This window comes from Macaca mulatta, chromosome 3, assembly GCF_049350105.2.
Source record: "Macaca mulatta isolate MMU2019108-1 chromosome 3, T2T-MMU8v2.0, whole genome shotgun sequence".
Lineage (NCBI taxonomy): Eukaryota > Metazoa > Chordata > Mammalia > Primates > Cercopithecidae > Macaca > Macaca mulatta.
Window position 1 is genome coordinate 18,623,601 of NC_133408.1, and position 20,515 is coordinate 18,644,115.

The following is a 20,515-nucleotide window of genomic DNA, read 5'->3' on the forward strand; positions in this document are numbered from 1 at the left end:
GAGAAAAGTCTTCATCTTTATAGCGTAAAGCTTAAAGTTCAGCTGACAAAAAAATAGTAAAATTTATTATGTATTTTTTTCAAATCCTTGCAAACTAAGAGTAAAACAGAATTTCTAAGTAGAATGAAGAACATTTACCTTAGTCAAAAACAACTCAGAATGCCCACTATCAGGTTCTAGTTAACAGAATAAAATTTAAATGTTCCAAAGGAGAAAGTAAATGTCAATAGTCACGGATTATACAACTGCCTACTTAGAAATTTCAAGGAGGTCCCCAGACAAATTTAGATATAAAACCGAAGAACACTCGGGTCGCCCGGAACTCCAGCCCCACTCCCAGACCGGCGCTTGAGGGGATGCGCATGCGCGCGCCCTGCGCAGGCGCGCAGAACGCAGTGAAGGACTATGGCGAGCCAGCGCTTCCCTACGCCGTTCCACGGGCACGTGGGCCGCGGCGCCTTCAGCGACGTGTACGAGCCCGCGGAGGACACGTTTCTGCTTCTGGACGCGCTCGAGGCAGCAGCTGCCGAGCTGGCGGGGTGCGAGGAGGGGAGGGGCTCTGACGGGAAAGGGCTGAGGCGTTCTGAAGAAGTGCAGTGGCGGAGGGCCGGGACGGTGGCTATCATCGCCCTGAGCCGGAGGAGGCGGGGTCCACTTGCAGATGATTGACAGCCAGGACGCCGTAATTGAGAATTTTCCTGTACTTACAAGTAATGAGTGTGCCGGGGACACATCTCCTTTGCCAGGGGCTGCTCTGTCTCATGAGCTCCCTGACTGCTTATCATGCAAAGGCGTCTCTTTTCCTGTCACCTGTTAATCTGAAGAACACATGTCCCTGAGAGATGCGATAGTATAACACGTTTGGAAACAAAATATTCCGGAAACGTTGATTATTAATTTTTAAAGTATTAAATATTAAAATTGCGTGGTATTATTTGGTTTACTCAGCACATAGCACCCTTAACAAACATGAAAGAAAGTTGTGTTACTGGAGGGGGGAAATATTTTTAAACCCACTGGATAGCATACTCTAGCACCAGCCAGTCCTCACTTGTGGCTACAGAGCACTTGAAATGTGGCTAGTGCTACTGAGGAACTGAATTTTTCATTTAATTGTTACAAAATAGAAAGTTACATCCAGCTCGCAGACAATAGTCTACCCTAGCACTTTATTTAAATGGATTTGTTGAAGTGATCGCCATCAATTTTAAATTAATAGCAGAAAGAATGAATACTGACATTGTGATTTTTAAATGTAAGGAATTTGTGTTGTTAGATTTGTTTGAAGATGAGGTGAACTGGGTTTTCTCAGGATGGAACAAACAGCTGTCAGATTTCAAAGATCTATATTGTATTTATTTATCCCTCTTAAACTTGGTCATATTTTTCCACGTATAAAATGCCCCAGCTCTTATTAAACTAGTCTTTCATTGTAGATGATAGAACTTTTGGATTTACTGGAGTATAGAGTGGAACAGTACTGTTTTATAACTTGTCTTTTCTCAAGATAGCCCAGAAAGATTTACAAGCACAAATTGCACTGCAAAGTATGCTGTAAAAGGAGCTGATTTTGTTATAAAGTCTTGGGTTATTTCTAGTTTGGAATTCTAATTATTTATGAGACCGTGATAGTTATTTTCAAAGAGAAGCCACCTGGTGAGATTCACAGACCTTACTACCACCTAATAAAGACTTGTCAGATGTGTAGACTGGTTCCAAAAGTTTAAAACCTCTGGAGCTTGTCACTGGGTAGTTGTTTTGGGAGTTTAGTGCTAAAAATTTCCCTAAATGCCATCAAGCTGATCTTTGTGATAGGGATAATTTATGCTTTTAATGCATGTGTAACATTATAGAGGCCTGGCACTGTGGTTTATTACTGTAGTCCTAACTACTTGGGAGGCTGAGGCGGGAGATCACTTGAGCCCAGGAGTTAAAGGCTGCGGTGCGCTATGGTGGCACCACTGCACTCTAGCTTAGGTGACGGAGCAAGAGCATGGATCTAAAAAAGAACTTCCAAGATTATAGGCAAGAAAATAAATTTAATGGAAAGATAAAGTACGGTAGAATGAAGATTTTAATAGTTAACAGCATTCTCGGATGGCTAACATTAGAAGATCAGATACTATTATCTGAATTAGCTTATAGCTGTACAGAAAAGGAATTTTTGTCCTGCTCTATTACTGGGGGACCTTTTAATTCTCTAGGATATACTGATGGCTCTATGAATGTTAGGTGTTAAAAATGATAGAGAAACCTTTTATCAAAAATAAGTTTAGTAATAATACAAACCTTATCATTTTAGGAAATACTAAGCTAGGAGCTCCTTGTGCAAAGGAATGGTATCTTTCACATTAAGATTTCCAACCCTGGATTAACGTTTTTCCATACTTTTTAATGTAATGGTTTGTCGAAATTAACTGAAAGCCATGTTTGGTAATATATAACTTTTGTGGACTTATATTACATACCCAAAATATTAGTAATTTTGAGTTGTGCAGTATTAAGTATGAAGTAGTTGTCAGAAATTACAAATTTCTATTTCCATATATTTGCAGGTTAGTGATGATGCTAGAGAAATATACGTGCTAGAAATAAAGCTAGCATGAGAGTTTTCTGTGAAAAGTATTTTGATTCTACTGTACTAATATTTATTTTGTTTTTTTTTAGAGTGGAAATATGCCTAGAAGTAGGGGCAGGGTCTGGTGTAGTATCTGCATTCCTAGCCTCTATGATAGGTCCTCAGGCTTTGTACATGTAAGTATATCATATTCATCTAGATCTTCCACTGACAGGTTAACCATGATAACTCTAATGAAATAATTTTTAAATAGACAGTATGTATCTTATAGTATTTAAGCATAGCAAAAACTCAGATTACAAACTATGCTTCCCTAAAAATTATTCATGTTCAAACTGCTCCATCATACTGCATAATTGTAGAAGCAGCATAATTTTAGATCGTCTCTAAATTTGATTTATTTCTTAGGTAAATAATTTGATATAAGAAATTTAAAGTTGCTTAAGTTTATAGAAAATTGGAGAATATAGAAAAGTATAAAGAAGAAAATTAAAATCGCCTATAAATTTTACCATACATGGTCCAACTGAGTTTCCTTCTGTTTTTTTTTTTTTTCATTTCCTGTGTGTGTGTTTTTTTTTTTTTTTTTTTTTTTTTGAGACAAAGTCTCGCTCTGTCGCCCAGCATGGAGTGCAGTGGCGTGATCTTGGCTCACTGCAACCTCGGCCTCCTGGGTTCTTGCCATTCTCCTGCCTCAGCCTCCTGAGTAGCTGGGACTACAGGCACCTGCCACCATGCCCAGCTAATTTTTTTTTTGTATTTTTAGTAGAGATGGGGTTTCACCATGTTAGGCAGGATGGTCTCGATCTCCTGACCTGGTGATCCACCTGCCTCGGCCTCCCAAAGTGCTGGGATTACAGGCGTGAACCACCGTGCCTGGCCCATTTCCTGTGTTTTTAATTTAATTTTGTCTCATAAACATTTTCTTTTTTTTTTTTTTTTTTTTTTTTTGAGACGGAGTCTCGCTATGTCGCCCAGGGTGGAGTGCAGTGGCCGGATCTCAGCTCACTGCAAGCTCCGCCTCCCGGGTTTTTACGCCATTCTCCTGCCTCAGCCTCCCGAGTAGCCGGGACTACAGGCGCCCACCACCTCGCCCGGCTAGTTTTTTGTATTTTTTAGTAGAGACGGGGTTTCACCGTGTTAGCCAGGATGGTCTCGAACTCCTGACCTCGTGATCCGCCCGTCTCGGCCTCCCAAAGTGCTGGGATTACAGGCTTGAGCCACCGCGCCCGGCCTCATAAACATTTTCCTATCAAAAATTCCCTTTAAATTTCATTTTTGGTGGCTGCATAGTACTCCTTCGTTGGATGTATCATAATTTCATAAATTCCTTCAGATGTGTGTGCATGTATGTGTATTCTACTCTTGGACATTGTATCAATATAACAGTCTTTTTCATCAGTAGAACAAATCCTTGTTCTCTTCTTATTTGCCGTTATTGAATACATTCTAATTTTTTTTTCTGAATCTGTTCTGTGTAGAATTAATGGAACAGTCCTTGAAATTACTCAGAAACAGATTTGCCTTATGGACATAGGATAGTTTCCTTCCGTTTCTGTTTATAGGTGCACTGATATCAACCCTGAGGCAGCAGCTTGTACCCTAGAGACAGCACGCTGTAACAAAGTCCACGTTCAACCAGTTATTACAGATTTGGTAAGCTAATCTTTGTCCAATAATAATTTTCTTTTCAAATAAGGTTAAGATGTTTTAGGTCAAAGAAACTTTGGTAAGTAATTGACTTTTGACCCACTAAGCAGTATACCCTATACAAAGTAAATTCTTCGTTGATGTAATCCATCTTTTCCACAATTCAAAAGGAATTTATATTAACTTATATAGATCAGACTTCTTTCAGTCAGAAGTTATAGTGAACCCTGTTCAAACTGGCTTAAATTTAAAATGTTAGTCCAGGTGCAAAGGCTCACACCTTTAGTCCCAGTACTCTGGGATGCCAAGGCACGATGATTGCTTGAGCCCAGGAGTTCGAGACCAGCTTGTACAATATAGTGAGACCTCGTCTCTACAAAAAATAAAAATTAAAAAAAAAATAGCTGGATGTGGTTGTGCACACCTGTGGTGCCAGCTACTTGGGAGGCTGAGGTGGGAGGATTGCTTGACCCTGGGAGGTTGAGGCTGCCTTGAGCCATGATCGTGCCACTGCACTCCAGCCCGGGGAACAGAACAAGGCCCTGTCTCAAAAAAAAAACAAAAAAACAAAACAAAACAAAAATTTGATGGCTTCAGCACAGCTACTTCCAGGAACTCTAAGAATGTTATAGACGTCTTTTTCTTATCTCTGAACTTCTCTCTGGTGGCTCTATTCCTAGGCAATCTTTCCCTTCATGGTAACAGGATGTTTGCATATCTGTATCTTATTTCTCAACACCTTCCCGAGGAAAGAGGCCCTTTCTATTCAGTTACTGTAGAAGAGGCCCCAGAATGAGTATTATCTGGATCAACTTGGGTTATGTGCCTGTCAACCTTTTGCTGTGGTCAAAGGAGATTTGAATATGGAGATGATTGGCTTCAACCTGGCTCATAGTCCCATCCCAGGAGCTGAGTTGGGATAAACCCTACTCAGGCCACTTAGATAGAGAATGATGGGAGGTAGAGCTTCCCTAACAAAAGTCAAGGAAGTTAAATCAGAAGAAAGGGGCAGTGGGTCCTCGGTAGGTAAAAACAACAAATGACAACTGCACAACCGTTGTTTTAAGAAGTTAACAGCACACATTTTCAAGTAGCAGTTTTAAATTTGTGGGTTTTTAATTTATGTACGTGAAATACCTTTTTATAAGCAAAAATAATAATAGCATGCACCAGGTAGACATATGAAATACAAAATACTTCTGTGCTCCTTAACCTACACTTTTCTTACACTGATGAGCGTAGGTAGCTTTCCTGTTTGCTTTTTTTTTTTTTAATTTGTAAATGATTTTGTAGCTTAGAAGGAATTAAGCCAGAGAGATAAGAAATTATTTTCATATTATTAGAAGTTGTTACTGCTAATAAAAGCTAGGGTATCAAGAAAGGTACTCTGGTAATTTGCATGAGATCAATGTGGTGATTTTTGTTTTTGTATTTTAAAAATTTCTTTCTTTTTTTCCTTTCTCTTTTTTTCTTTTTTTTTTTTTTTTGAGACAGAGTCTCACTTTGTCGCCCAGGCTGGAGTGTAGTGGCGCAGTCTTGGCTCACTGCAGACTCCGCCTCCTGGGTTCAAGCAATTATCCTGCCTCAGCCTCCCGAGTAGCTGGGATTACAGGCACCCACCACTGCGCCTGGCTAGTTTTTTGTATTTTTAGTAGAGACTGGGTTTCATGTTGGCCATGGGTTGGCCAGGCTGGTCTTGAACTCCTGACCTCAGGTGATCCGCCTGCCTCGGCCTCCCAAAGTGCTGGGATTACGGGCATGAGCCACCAAGCGTGGCCTAAAAATTTCTCTAATGTTTCCATAATTAGTGTTAAGTAAGTGTTTTTGATAGAATGGTGAAACACCAGAGATAGAAGAAACTATAGAACAGTATCCAGTAAATGATGGTAGGTATCTGTACAGATATGGGAAAAATTGTGAAAATGTTAGCAAATATAGTTGTAAACTTACATCCAAGTCTATACAGATTATACAGAATTAGAGTTTGCTTTCTTATTTCATTTTCTAAAAGTGAACCCAGAATATAAATATATGTGCTGTTGAGGAGTATAGGCTTTTTAATGTTCATTCTGATAGTTTAATTTCCTTATTTTTATTTAATAGCCTATATTATTTTTCTGAATGAAAAGGTAAAAATACTTAACTTCATTTCTCTCTACAAGTGCAGGCCCTAACACGTTATTTTCCCAAAAACATGGAAGATTATTTTTAAAGATTGATTTGTCAATTATTTAATTCAGAGTTTAATGTAGAATTCTCACTATTGTTGAATACATTTAGGTCAAAGGCTTGCTACCAAGATTGAAGGAAAAAGTTGATCTTCTGGTGTTCAATCCCCCCTATGTAGTGACTCCACCTGAAGAGGTAAAACATACAACAAAATTTAATTATTAATATTTTCAATTATTTTGTTTGTAAATTCAAATGAATGTTACCCTATGAGATCAATCAGCTGCTGCTATCACAGACTACTCTGATTTTACTCCTAATTGTCAGTGATCGAGTCCTATTAATAGACCTAGGAAAGGAACCTTAAATGATGGAAATACAAACTGTGACACATATCTGTCACTAAAAATCACATTCGTATCAGGCCATGGTGTTTATATTCATATATTCAAATATACATGTACATATATATTACATATATCCTTTATCATGAATAAAAAATTTGCAAAACAAAATGTTTTAACCTGCCGGGCACAGTGGCCCACGCCTGTAATCCCAGCACTTTGGGAGGCCGAGGCAGCAGATTACTGGGGTCAAGGGTTCAAGACCAGCCTGGCCAACATGGTGAAACACCGTCTCTACTAAAAATACAAAAATTAGCTGGACCTGGTGGCACACACCTGTAATCCCAGCTATTTGGGAGACTGTCGCAGGAGAATTGCTTGAGCCTGGAAGACGGAGGTTGCAATGAGCCGAGATCGGCCAGTGTACTCCAGCCTGGCTGACAGAGTGAGACTCTGTCTCAAAAAAAAAAAAAAAAAAAAAAAAAAAAATTTTTTTTAACCAATCTTAAATTCACATAGGAATTCCTTCTGAAAGTTTCTGGTTTCCTCCTTTCACAAGTATTTCCAAAAAGTGAAAGAGTGAAACCAATTCTCATTTCAGATAGGGAAAACAAATAATCCTGAAGTATATTATTTTTTAAAATCTCGGTAATGAAGAGGTAAATCACGTTAACCTTTTCCCAGGAATGGTCAAAGTTTAATAATGGGCTAAGACTAGCTTTCCTTTAATTATTATGCTTTTTTATTCTTTGATAATTATTCTCTGGCAAGGCTGGTAAACATTACATTCACCTCAACGCCAAGATGGGAAGGATCCATTTGGCTGTTGCTACTAATGGCAGTTAAACAGCGAAAAAGCTATTGCTTTGCTGACATATGAACTCATATGACAGGGAAGTCAGAAGGTGAACAGCCGTTGAGGGAAATGCAGCTTCATAAAGCTCTTTAGGAAAGCACTATCCAACTAGTGGGAAGACTAATCAATGAAAAGGAGATTCTGGGAACATGGTGACCTGAATGGGTTTCCTTACTTCATGTTTCTAGCCCTAAGCCACATGCTTCTGAGCCTTACAGCTGCTGGGACGTATAGATGATTGAGTGCAGGCAATGCCTTGGGCTTTTTTGCTTTCCCAACGGAGAGAAAACCTGTCGTATTCTCATGAGCTGGGCAATTAGCTAGAAAGCAGGATAAAATACAACACAACGAAGATGTCTTGGAGCTTAAAAATACGTTTTACACAGTAAAACATCAGGCAGTGAATTAAAAGAGAATGTGGTCACTGTCAAGACCTGAATCAGTGGTCTGGAAACCCAATGAAAAAAAGATTTCAGTGCACAGAGCACAAAGATATAGAGAAGAATTCACAAAGGTAAAAGAGAAGAGACTCAGAGATTAGATCCAGGAAACCTAATATACAAATAATAGGAGTTTGTATTTATAATAAGCTGTGGGTATACTTACTGATATATTGAAACATGAAGTAGGATGTTGGTTTGTGCCAACAGCACAAATGGGGTGTATAACCTAGGAGAAAAGTAGAGAGAATGCCAGGAAAAGGAAGTCTCCAGGAGGAAAGTCTTAAAAACAGAGGAAATGATACATTTCCTAATATGATTAACTTTGTGGAAAATTGTGTTGAGAAGCTTATGATAGGTGTGGGAATGATTAGAGTCAAAAAAATTAAGCAAATGGACATAGTGAATGCCCATCAATAGCCAACTAAGATGTGATACTTTTCTTCCAGGAAATATTATATAGCCCTTAAAAGAATGAATTAGAAGTAGAGAGGGGGTTTCACCATGTTGGCCAGGCTGGTCTTGAACTCCTGACTTCAGGTAATCTGCCTGCCTTGGCCTCCCAAAATCCTGGGATTACAAGCATGAACCACCACACCTGGCCTCGATTCACTTTTAAATTTTATGTAGAGTCATAAAAACAGGGTTTTGAAACATTGAAGGTGATCTGGCCATGATCTTTAATCTTCAGAATCCTTGTTGATGTCATCAGCATTGACAAGATGGCAGAGAATTTCCGTTTGATCTGTGACACCAAGGGTCACTTTGCTGTACATCATATTACACCTGAGGAGGCCAAGTACAAGTTGTGCAAAGTGAGAAGAATCTTTGTGGGCACAAAAGGAATCCCTTATCTGGTGACTCATGATGCTTGCACCATCTGCTACCCTGATCCCCTCATCAAGGTGAATGACACTGTTCAGATTGATTTGGAGACTGCCAAGATTACTGATTTCAACAAATTTGACACTGGTCATCTGTGTATGGTGACTGGAGGTGCTAACCTGGGTAGAATTGGTGTGATCCCCAACCCTGGATCTTCTGATGTGGTTCACCTGAAAGATGCCAATGGCAACAGATTTGCCACTCGACTTTCCAACATTTTTCTTATTGGCAAGAACAACAAACTGTGGATTTCTCTTCCCTGAGGAAAGGGTATCCGCCTCACCATTGCGGAAGAGAGAGACAAGAGACTGGCGGCCAAACAGAGCAGTGGGAGAAATGGTCCCTGGGTGATACGTTAGGTTTTTGTATGTAATTAAAAATAATGTGGCATGTTTAATAGAAAAAAAAAAGAATTAGAACTATATCAAATGATATGAAGAGAATTTCATAAGGTATTGTTGAATGAGAAAAGCAAGATGTAAGTAAGCGTATAGAATATATCCGGTCATTGTAAAACATGGCAAAAAGGAAAAACCTGTGTGTGTAGAAGATAGGCAAAGGCAGACAAACAAAACAGTAAAATCAAAAAGTGTGGCTTTTTTTTCTTTTTCTTCAAGCTCTGTTCGACCCGCTTTTTAAAAGCAGGAATGTGAACATTTCTCTTCTTCATAAAGGTATATGTGCATAAGGTTATAGCTATAAAGCAATTATTTTTAATGAGGAAATATATGCTATATTAAATGAATGACTAGCAGACATTATTGTGTAAAAATAATTTAAACTAAAATATGGACAAAGGGCCTAAAAGGAAATAGGAAGAAACTAGTTGTGTTAGGGTTAAAGTAACTTCTGAGGGACATCTTCAAAACATTCTTTAATCTTAAAAATAATGTACAACAGAGCAGTCTTTGTGGCTCATGCCTATAACTCCAGCACTTTGGGAGGCTGACCTGGGAGGATCACGTGAGGCCAGAAGTTCTTGACCAGCCTGGGCAACATAGTGACAGCCCCCTTTTCTACAAAAAATTTAGAAAATTGGCCGGGCGCAGTGGCTCACACCTATAATCCCAGCACTTTGGGAGGCCGAGGCGGGGGGATCACGAGGTCAGGAGATCGAGACCATTCTGGCTAATACAGTGAAACCCCGTTTCTACTAAAAATACAAAAAATTAGCCAGATGTGGTGGTGGGCACCTGTCGTTCTAGCTGCTCGGGAGGCTGAGGCAGGAAAATGGCCTAAACACGGGAGGCAGAGCTTGCAGTGAGCTGAGATTGAGCCACTGCACTCCAGCCTGGGCGATAGTGCGAGACTCCGGCTCAAAAAAAAAAAAAAAATTAACCAGGCATGGTTGTTTGCGCCTGTAGTCCTAGATACTTGGGAAGCTGAAGTGGGAGGATCACTTGAGCACAGGAGGTGGAAGCTGCAGTGAGCCATGATTACATGACTGCACTCCAGTCTAGGTGACAGAGGGAGACCCCGTCTCAAAAAAAAAAGTGAAAAAAGGAAACAATATACAATGATAAGGATCTAAAGATTTTTTAATACTATATAAGCTCTCAGGTGTATTGTTTCTAAAATACAGATTGTTAGAGGAAACATGCTTCAGTATGCCTTTATATAATATATAATAAATGGGTTCCTTAGAAAAGGTCTATGTGTTTCACACTTTAATCTACAAGAGGGCCAGATGCATTGGGACATTTTGAAACTTTGTTTCTGTACAGTAGGTATCTTACAATACAAGCTCCTCCTCCTAGCTTCTTTCTGTATTAAGTATAAAAGCTACCCACGTCTCTCAATTTAAGCATTGTACTAATAGTAATAACTATTATTAAGCCCTTGATATATGTTCTCATATATCAAGAGCAATGTTCTCAAAACTTTTAATATACTTCCTCATTCCTAACAGTGGATAAAAATATTTTTTTATTATTACAAAAACATTTTTTATCCAGTTATTATTTTTCTAATTGTACATATGGAACTATTCTTTTCCTAATTTTACAGATAAAGGAGGAAAGTAATTCACAAACAGGATTACTAATTTACCCAAGGTTACACACTAGAAAATGATGAAACTTAGATTCAACTTTACTGCTCCTTCGTCAGCAGTAAAAAATGCAAAATATATACTTGTTTGGTGATAATACTTCTCAAAAAGATTCGGTTTGTGATCTAAATCAAACGAGTTAAAAGAAAACATTCGGCCGGGCGCGGTGGCTTACGCCTGTAATCCCAGCGCTCTGGGAGGCCGAGGCGGGCGGATCACAAGGTCAGGAGATCGAGACCATCCTGGCTAACACGGTGAAACCCCGTCTCTACTAAAAATACAAAAAAGCCGGGCGCGGTGGCGGGCGCCTGTAGTCCCAGCTACTCGGGAGGCTGAGGCAGGAGAATGGCGTGAACCCGGGAGGCGGAGCTTGCAGTGAGCCGAGATCGCGCCACTGCACTCCAGCCTGGGCGACACAGCGAGACTCCATCTCAAAAGATAAATTGAAAAAAAAAAAAAAAGAAAACATTCTTTCTAATTGTTCACAGGTAGGAAGTCACGGAATAGAGGCAGCTTGGGCTGGTGGCAGAAATGGTCGGGAAGTCATGGACAGGTTTTTCCCCCTGGTTCCAGATCTCCTTTCACCAAGAGGATTATTCTATTTAGTTACCATTAAAGAAAACAACCCAGGTAATACAGACCAATTTATTGTTTAAGCATTTATGTTGCTGAAATCAAAAGTTAATAATGTAAAATGCTATAATTTATAAGATAACCTGGCATGTTAATGAATCACTTAAAACAATCACTGACAATAGCTAATAAAGGCATAAATTCATGTTGAAAGAGAAAAGAGGTTTTCAGGGGTAAATTTTTCTTATTTTAAAAAGTGTTATCTTCTCTTTTCCCCATTTATAACCTAATATTCAAGTACAAAGATCGCTAATGTTTTCTTCTAACACCTCAGCCTCAGTGTTATGAATTTTCTCTCTACTCTCTAGTCTTCATGCCCTTGACAATTGTGCTGTACTCTTTAGTTCGTCTGGAGTTCTATCATGAAAGTTATTTTATTGTATAGATTTTTATCTTTGTTTTCAGATTGCTTTATAACTAAATTGAACATAATCTTTCTTCTCTTTTTCTGTACACTTCAAGTTTGATTTTTAGCTTATACTAAAAATCCTCAGCCCTTCAAATCACATGATTGCTAGTTTTCTCTTGCCTTGCTTTCCTTTCCTTTCTTTTCCTTTCCTTTCCTTTCCTTCTTTCTTTTTCTCTCTCTCTCTTTTCTCCTCTCTTCTTTTTTTCCTTCCTTCCATCCGTCTTTCTTTCTTTTCCCTCCCTCCCTCCCTTCCTTCCTTCCTTCCTTCCTTCCTTCCTTCCTTCCTTCCTTCCTTCCTTCCTTCCTTCCTTCTCTCTCTCTCTCCTTTTCTTTCTCCTTCCCTCCCTTCCTCCCTCCTTCCTTCCTCCCTTCCTTCCCTTCTCTTCCCTTCCCTTATTTTCTTTTCTTTCTTTCTCTTCTCCTTTCCCTTCCTTCCATCCATCGGTCCTTCCTTCTTTCTCTCTCTCTCTTTCTTTCTTTCTTCTTCCCTTCTTTTCTTCTTTCTGTTTTTCTCTTTTCTCTTCTTTTTTCCTTCTGTCCGTCTTTCTTTTCTTCTCTTCTTTCTTTCTTTTGTCTTTCTTTTCTTTCTCTCTCTTTTCTCTTCTCTTATTTTTTCCTCCCTTTGTCCGTCTTTCTCTTTCTTTCCTTTCTTCCTTCCTTCTTCCTTCCTTCCTTCCTTTCCTTCTCTTCTCTTCTTTCTCTTTCTTTCTTTTTTTCTTTCTTTCTTTTCTCTCTCTCTCTTCTCTCCTTTTTTTCCTTCCTTCCGTCCATCCTTCCTTCTTTCTCTCTTTTCCTTACCTTTCCTTTTCTTTTTTTCTTTCTTCTCCATTTTCTTAGTTTAGTCTTCTGAGTTTTATTTATTTATAAGGAAGGTTTTCTTTTCTCAATATGCCTGAAAGAAATAAGCTACTTCTTCCACTCTCACTGTGCAATGTCACTATTCAGTTTGTCCCACACCATCATTGGCTCTTGTCATCCAAAGAGAAAGACATAGGGCAGAGATTGGAGCCAAGCAACTTAAAAACTGATCACTTGCTATAATAACAAGGACAATTAATGTTTCTGCTGAGCCTAAAGTAGGCTGTGACTGCAAAGCAAGCCATTCATTCTGATTAGAATCACCAGCAACACTTTGAAAATACGAAGTGCTCCTATTTAGCTGAAGACGAAGTTCACTTTAATAGACATTTATTTGATATACATTGTTTTGTATATCAAATAAATTGATGAATACAATTTATAAATCATCTGTGTTTAACTTATTACATTGCTTATTGATCATGCACACTACCAAATGGCTTAATGGATTTTACCTTTTGATTTTTATTTTAGAAGAAATTTTGAAAATAATGAAGACAAAAGGTCTGCAAGGAACCACTGCACTTTCCAGACAAGCAGGCCAAGAAACTCTTTCAGTCCTCAAGTTCACCAAGTCCTAGCATACAGTGTGTGCCCAGAGCTACTGGAAACTGAATGCATTTAGCATATCTTCAAACTGAAGTCATTCATTAGGTAACAAGGAATTTTATCAGAAATTTGTCATTAAAAAAAGGCAGGAAGGTGGAACATTCCCTTCCAGTCAGGCCTATATAATTATTTGCAAAAGTACAGGTAAATATGTGTATTATATTTATAATTTGCATTTTAAATATAAAAGTTATGTATGAAATATTTATTTCACCATTATTTGGTAAGGCAATGGAATTTATCTGGCAAATGTCTTTTTTTTCATACTAGTCCATAAAGGCAGTTTGCTTTCAGATGGCAGGGCCAGTGACACACCTTCATTGTTGTATCTCTGGTGTATATCAGTTCTCCAACTCTATGTCATAATTCAGTTCATGGGGCTCTTGATTACCTTTCCCTTCCACAAAATATTACACTAATTCATTATATTGATGACATTATGCTGATTTGACCTAGTGAGCAAGAAGTAGAAACTACACTAGACTTAGTGGAAAGACATTTGCATCAGAGGGTAAGAAATAAATATGACTGCATTTCAAGGATCCTCTACCTTAGTGAAATTGGTAGGGATACAGCGACATGGGGCATGTTGGGATATTTCTTCTAAGGTGAAGGATAAGTACTTGCATCTTGCTGCTCTTAAAACCCAGAAAGAGGCACAATACTTAGTGGGCCTCTTTGGGTTTTGGAGGCAACATTTTCCAATTTCATTAAGTTACTTCAGCCCATTTACCAATTGACTCAAAAAGCTGCTAGTTTTGAGTAGGGCCCAGAACAAGAAAAGTCTCTGTAACGGGTCCAGGCTGCTGTTAAAGCTGCTCCGCCACTTGGGTCTTATGATCCAGCAGATCCAGTGGTGTTTAAGTGGCAGTGGCAGATAGGGATGCTGTTTGAAGCTTCTGGCAGGTCCCTGTAGGTGAATCTTGGTTTAGGATTTTAGAGCAAAGTCCTGCCATCACCAACAAATAGCTAGTCTCTTTCTGAGAAACAGCTCTTGGCCTGCTACTGGGCCTTAGTAGAGACGGATACTTCTTGAGCCACCAAGTTACCATGCAACCTGAGCTGCCTGTCATGAACTGGATGTTATCTGAGCCACCAACGCACAAAGTTGGATATGCCCAGCAACACTCCGTCATCAGATGGAAATGGTATACACGTGATTGGGCCTGAGCAGGCCCTGAAGGCACAAGGAAGTTACATGAAGAAGTAGGCCAAATTTCCATAGTCCCCGCTTCTGCTACCTGCCTTCTCTCTTCCAGCCTGCATCTGTGGCTTCATGGGGACTTCCCTACGACCAGCTGACAGAGAAAGAGAAGACTTAGGCCTGGTTTACAGAGGCTTCTATGTGATATGCAGGTACCACCCAAAAGTGGACAGCTGCAGCACTCAGCTCACCTCTGGGCTACCTTGAAGGACAGTGGTGAAGGGAAATCCTCCCAGTGGAAAGAACTTTGAGCAGTCCCCCTTGTTGACTTTGCTTAGAAGGAAAAATGGCCAGATATTCAATTATATGCTAATTCGTAGGCTATGGCCAGTGGTTTGGCAGGATGATCAGGGAGTTCAACATAACTGGAAAATTGGTGACAAAGAAATTTGGAGATGAAGTATATGGATAGATACTGAATGGGCAAAAAGGGCGAAGATATTTGTGCCCCATGTGAATGCTCACCAAAGGGTTAGAAAGAAGGATTTTAATAAAGTAGACAAGATAACCTGTTCTATGGATACTAGTAGGCCTCTTTCTCCAGCCACCCCTGTCATCACCCAATTGTTTCATGAACAAAGTAGCCATGGTAACAAGAATAGAGATTATGCATGGGCTCAGCAACGTGGACTTCTACTCACCAAGGCTGACCTGGCCAAGGCTATCTCTGAGTGCCCAGTCTGCCAGCAGCAGAGACCAACACTGAGCCCCTGATATGACACCATTTCCCAGAGTCAGCAGTCAGCTGCCTAGTGGCAGGTTAATTACATTGATCCACCTCCATCGTTGAAGGGATAGTGTTTTGTCCATACTGAAATAGATCTTACTCTGGATACAGATTTGCTTTCCCTTCGCACAGTGCTTCTACTAAAACTGCCATCCATGGACTTACAGAATCTCTCATCTATGACCATGGTATTCCACACAGCATTACAAGGAACTCAGTTCACAGCAAAAGTGTGGCAGTGGGCCCATGCTCATGGAATTTTCTTACAATGTTCCCTACTATCCTGAATCAACTGGCTACATAGAGCAGTGGAATGGTATTTTGAAGACAGTAATAGCACCAGCTATACAGCAGTGCCTTGTAGGGCTGGGACAAGGTTCTGTGGAAGGCTGTCTACTCTCTGAGTCAGCATCCAGTATATGGTGCATTTCTCTTATGACTGGGATTCACAGGTCCAGGAATCAAGGGGTCAAAATAGGAGGGACACTGTTCGCTATTAGCCCTAGTGACCCACTAGCAAAATTTTTGCTTCCTGTTGTCATGACTTATGCTCTGCTGGCCTAGAGGTCTTCCACAGGGTGGCATGTTTTCCATTGAGAGGTACAATCATGATTTAATTGAACTGGAAGTTGAAGACTGCTCCTCCGCCACTTCGGGCTTCTCATGCCTCTAACTCAATAGACAAATGAGTTACAGTGCTGGCTGGGTGATTGTTCCCGACTACCAAGTAGAAACTGGACTACCTCCAAATGGTGGTAAGGAAAAGTATGTTGGGAATATGTGAGATTCCTTAGGGCTTCTCTTAGTGTTACCATGCCCTGTGATTAAGGTCAGTGGAAAACTACAACTTAATTCAGACAGGACCACTAATGACCCAGACCTTTCAGGAATAAAGGTTTGGGTCACCACCAGGTAAGTACCATGACCAGATGAAGTGCTTGCTGAAGGCAAAGGGAATGCAGAATAAGTGGTGGAAGAAATACTGACTTTGATCATATGACCAGTTACAGAAACACAGACTGCAATTGTCATAAGTATGTCCTCCATATTTTGCTATGACTCCATTTTGTGTGTGTGTAGCTTTCTTTCTTCTCATTTCCTTATTCTGTGACATAAGATGCATTGATTTTATTATAGTGATGTATTATAGATTTATTATAGATGCATTGTTTAAATATAGTGTTTAAATATTGTTAATTTTTTAAACTGGCTCCAATGTTCAACCTTGATTAATTTTACATCATGGTATTTAAGTTATGGGATATCAAGGAGAGAGTAAACATCACATGAAGACTTTACCTCCTCTTCTGGGAAATGGGTTAGTGTGTTTCTGGTAGAATGCTCAATTGTTAATCGTGTTAGATGGAATTATGACCTTGCTGTTGTGTTTATGTGGCAGTTAAGTATGGTTTAAGGAGATGCGTATGGGTGCCAAGTTGACAAGGGTAAACTTGCGATGGTTAATTTTATATGTCAACTTGAATAGGCCACAGGGTCCCAGATATCTGTTTAAACATTATTCTGGAGTGTCTTGAGCGTGTTTACAGAGGAGATTCACATTTGAATTGGGGGATTCAGTAAAGGAGATGGCCATCCCCAAGGTGGGTGGACATCATCCAATTTGTTGAGGATGTAAATAAAAGGCTGAGGAAGGAAGAATTCACCCCCCCTTTTTTTTCCTGCCTCATTGTTTGAGCTGTGACATCTCATCTTCTCCTGTCCTCAGATGGATTTACATCACTGACTCCCCTGGTTCTCATGCCTTTGGACTCAGACTGAATTATACCACAGGCCTTCCTGGGTCTCCAGCTTTATAGATGACAGATCATGGGACCTCTTAGCCTCCATAATCATGTAAGCCATTTTCTTGTAGTATTGATAAAAGATATATTAGACCAATCTATAAAACAGATAGCTATGAAAGAAAAGGGAGACGGGCACATGCCTAGGCAAGTAGGGAAGGGTCCCTGAAGAACCTCTGACTTGCACAGGTCATTGTGCACAGATGGCTTGCCTGAACATGCCCACTGTGAAAAATTCCATTTCTCAACACGTGTGCAGTAAGGGAAATAAATCAATGTAGCTTAGACCAAGCGCCCGTACATGGGGTGGAGCCACGCGGAGTTTGCGCCTTATGCAGGGGAGAAGCCATGCGCCTTCAGCTCGTGTGTGGTGGCCTGGCATTCAATTTGTGAGGCGGAAAACCTGCATGAAGGACCCCTCCTTTTGTGGAGAGCTTTGCTTTCGCTTAATAAATTCTGCCCTCCTTGCCTTTCAGTGTATACGTGTGCCTTATTTTTTCTGGTTGTGTGATAACCCAAATTTAACTGAATTAAGGAACAGAAAATCCTGCATCAGCTACATTAATAGCTGTTTGTACTGGATTGAGTAGTGTCCCCCCCACCCCACAAAATTCGTGTTCAACTGAAACCTGTGAATATGATCCTATTTGGAATTAGGAACTTTGCAGATGTAGTCAAGTTAAGACAAGGTCATACTGGGTTAGGGTGGATGCTAAATCCAATATCCCTTGTGTCCTTGTAAGAACAGGAAAATCTGAGCACAGAGACGTAGGGAGGATGCCATGTGAAGACAGAGGCAGAGGTTGGAGTGATGAGCCAACAAGTAAAGGAATGCAGGGGTTGCTAGCAACTACCAGAGGCTAGAAGAGGCAGGAAGGACTCTTCTTTCAAGCCTTCAGAGGGAGCATGGTCCAGCCCACACCTTTATTTTAGACATCTAGCCTCAAGAACTGTGAGAGAATGCATTTGTTTTAAGCTACCCAGTTGGTGGCACTGTTACAGTAACTCTCAGAAATTAATATGCTGAGTGCAAAATTAAAAGCATGATTAGGAATAGACGTGGACACTGATATGGTTTGGATTTGTGTCCCCACTCAAATCTCATGTTGAATTTTAATCCCTAATATTGGAAGAGGGGCCTGGTGAGAGGTGATTGGATCATGGGGGCAGACTTCCTCCTTGCTGTTCTCATGATAGTGAGTTCCTAACGAGATCTGGTTGTTTAAACGTGTGTAGCGCTTCCTCTTCGCTCTCTTCCTCCTGCTCCAACCATGTGGACATGCCTCCTTCCTCTTTGCCTTGCGCCATGATTTCAAGCTTCCTCAGGCCTCCCCAGCCATGCTTCCTGTACAGCCTGTGAAACCGTGAGCCAATTAAGCTTCTTTTCTTTACCCAGTCTCAGGTAATTCTTTATAGCAATGCGAGAACAGACTAATACAGACACTAAAGAATGATAAAGGGCGCAGGGCGCGGTGGCTCATGCCTGTAATCCCAGCACTTTGGGAGGCCGAGGCGGGCGGATCACGAGGTCAGGAGATCGAGACCATCCTGGCGAACACGGTGAAACCCCGTCTCTACTAAAAATACAAAAAAATTAGCCAGGCGTGGTGGCGGGCACCGGTAGTCCCAGCTTCTAGAGAGACTGAGGCAGGGGAATGGCGTGAACCCGGGAGGTGGCGGAGCTTGCAGTGAGCGGAGATCGCACCACTGCACTCCAGCCTGGGCGACAGAGCGAAACTATGTCTCAAAAAAAAAAAAAAAAAAAAAAGAATGATAAAGGGTTTACACTTTCTGAGACGGACTCTTGCTCTTGTTGCCCAGGCCGGAGTGCAATGCCATGATCTCAGCTCACTGCCATCTCTGCCTCTCAAGCTCAAGCAGTTCTCCTGCCTCAACCTCCGGAGTAGATGGGATTACAGGCGCGTGCCACCACATCAAGGAGACCAAAAAGGCAAAGAGATTTGAAAAATAGCAGTGAGTTTGATATAACAGACTAATACAGAACTCTGAAACTAACAGTCAGGGAATGCATATTCTTTCTCAAGCACTCATGGGATGTTTACCAACATGATTACATACTAGACCAAAAGTAAGTCCCTATAAAATTGAAAGAATCAATATGATATAGCTAATCTTCTCTGACTATAAAGTGTTTAGGTTATAAATTGATAACAAAAATAAAATGTAAAAGTCCCCATACATTTACAAAATTTAAAACATGCTTCTAAACAATTCATATGTCAAGGAAGAAATAATGACATTTTAGGCTGGGCGTGATGGCTCACTCCTGTAATCCCACCACTTTTGGAGGCCGAGGCAGGCAGATCACCTGATATCAGGAGTTTGGGACCAGCCTGGCCAACATGATGAAACCCCATCTCTACTAAAAATAAAAAAATTAGCTGGGCATGGTGGCATGTGCCTGTAATCCCATGTGCTCGGGAGGTTGAGGCAGGAGAATAGCTTGAGCTTGAGAGGCAGAGATGGCAGTGAGCTGAGATCATGCCATTGCACTCCAGCCTGGGCAACAAGAGCAAGACTCCGTTTCAAAAAAAAAAAAAAAAGGAAATGACATTTTGAAAATTACTGAACAGAGAGTGAACGCTAATATAAACTGTGAACTTTAGTTAGTAATAATATATCAATATTGGTTCATCAATTGTAACAGATGCACCACACTAATGCAAGATGCACCACACTAATGCAAGATGCAAATAACTGGGGGGAACTGTGCTTGTGTTTGTGCAGTCAGGGAGAGGTTTGTGTAAACTGTCCTTTTTTTTTTTTAACCTGTGTCTACAACAAAACTCTCTGTACCTCCTTATCAGTTTTCCTGTAAAGCTAAAACTGTTCTAAAAAACATTTAAAAGGTCTTTTAGTGTAAGAGAAAACCAAAACAAAGCAAACAAACAAAAAGGCAACATAATGATAAACAAAAAATTCAGGTTAGCGCTAACCAGTGGGATGAGAGGAGGTAAGGATGACTGGGAGAAAGGCTAGAGGAGAACCAGGCACCCAGGTAAACACCATAAAGGGACTGGCAGTGTTCCAGTTCTGAAGTTGGATAGAGGGTTTCTTGGGTATACATTTTATTATTTTAAATTCATGTGAACTGGGCCATGATCTTACAGTCTGTGTTATTCTCATGTGCAGAGGTTCAACTGGTGTACCAAGTTCTTTATTAGTGACACACTAAAAATTTATTGCTTATGCATTTTATAATCTAATGTGCTTTGTCCAGGGCATAGAAAGTGTTCTATTCCATTTAGTCATTCAGAGACTCAGGATCCCTCTGTTTTGT

At 40.3% G+C, this 20,515-nt stretch overlaps 1 protein-coding gene and 1 long non-coding RNA gene across 4 annotated transcripts in view; one reads left to right on the forward strand and one right to left on the reverse strand.

The window, feature by feature from the left end:
* Window positions 1-397, reverse strand: part of LOC114676828 (uncharacterized) — a 30,328-nt gene extending 29,931 nt beyond the window's left edge. The window contains exon 1 of the long non-coding RNA XR_013414945.1: window positions 139-397. This is a non-coding gene — a long non-coding RNA (uncharacterized LOC114676828). The remainder of the gene's footprint in view (window positions 1-138) is intronic.
* On the forward strand, window positions 386-17,684 carry HEMK2 (HemK methyltransferase 2, ETF1 glutamine and histone H4 lysine). Of its 3 annotated transcripts, XR_001443431.3 has the most exons (7): window positions 386-539; window positions 2,668-2,754; window positions 4,144-4,234; window positions 6,509-6,592; window positions 11,461-11,602; window positions 13,347-13,526; window positions 17,139-17,684. XR_001443431.3 is itself a non-coding variant. In XM_001103046.5 (6 exons), the coding sequence occupies exons 1-6, from the start codon at window positions 406-408 to the stop codon at window positions 13,451-13,453; spliced, it is 645 nt and encodes a 214-aa protein (XP_001103046.1). In that variant the 5' UTR covers window positions 386-405; the 3' UTR covers window positions 13,454-17,684. The 3 variants fall into 3 exon arrangements, 2 of the variants coding, with proteins under 2 accessions (XP_001103046.1, XP_002803204.1); XM_001103046.5 differs by having other exon boundaries at window positions 13,347-17,684; XM_002803158.4 differs by lacking the exon at window positions 6,509-6,592 and having other exon boundaries at window positions 13,347-17,684.
* Window positions 17,685-20,515: the final 2,831 nt, after the last annotated feature.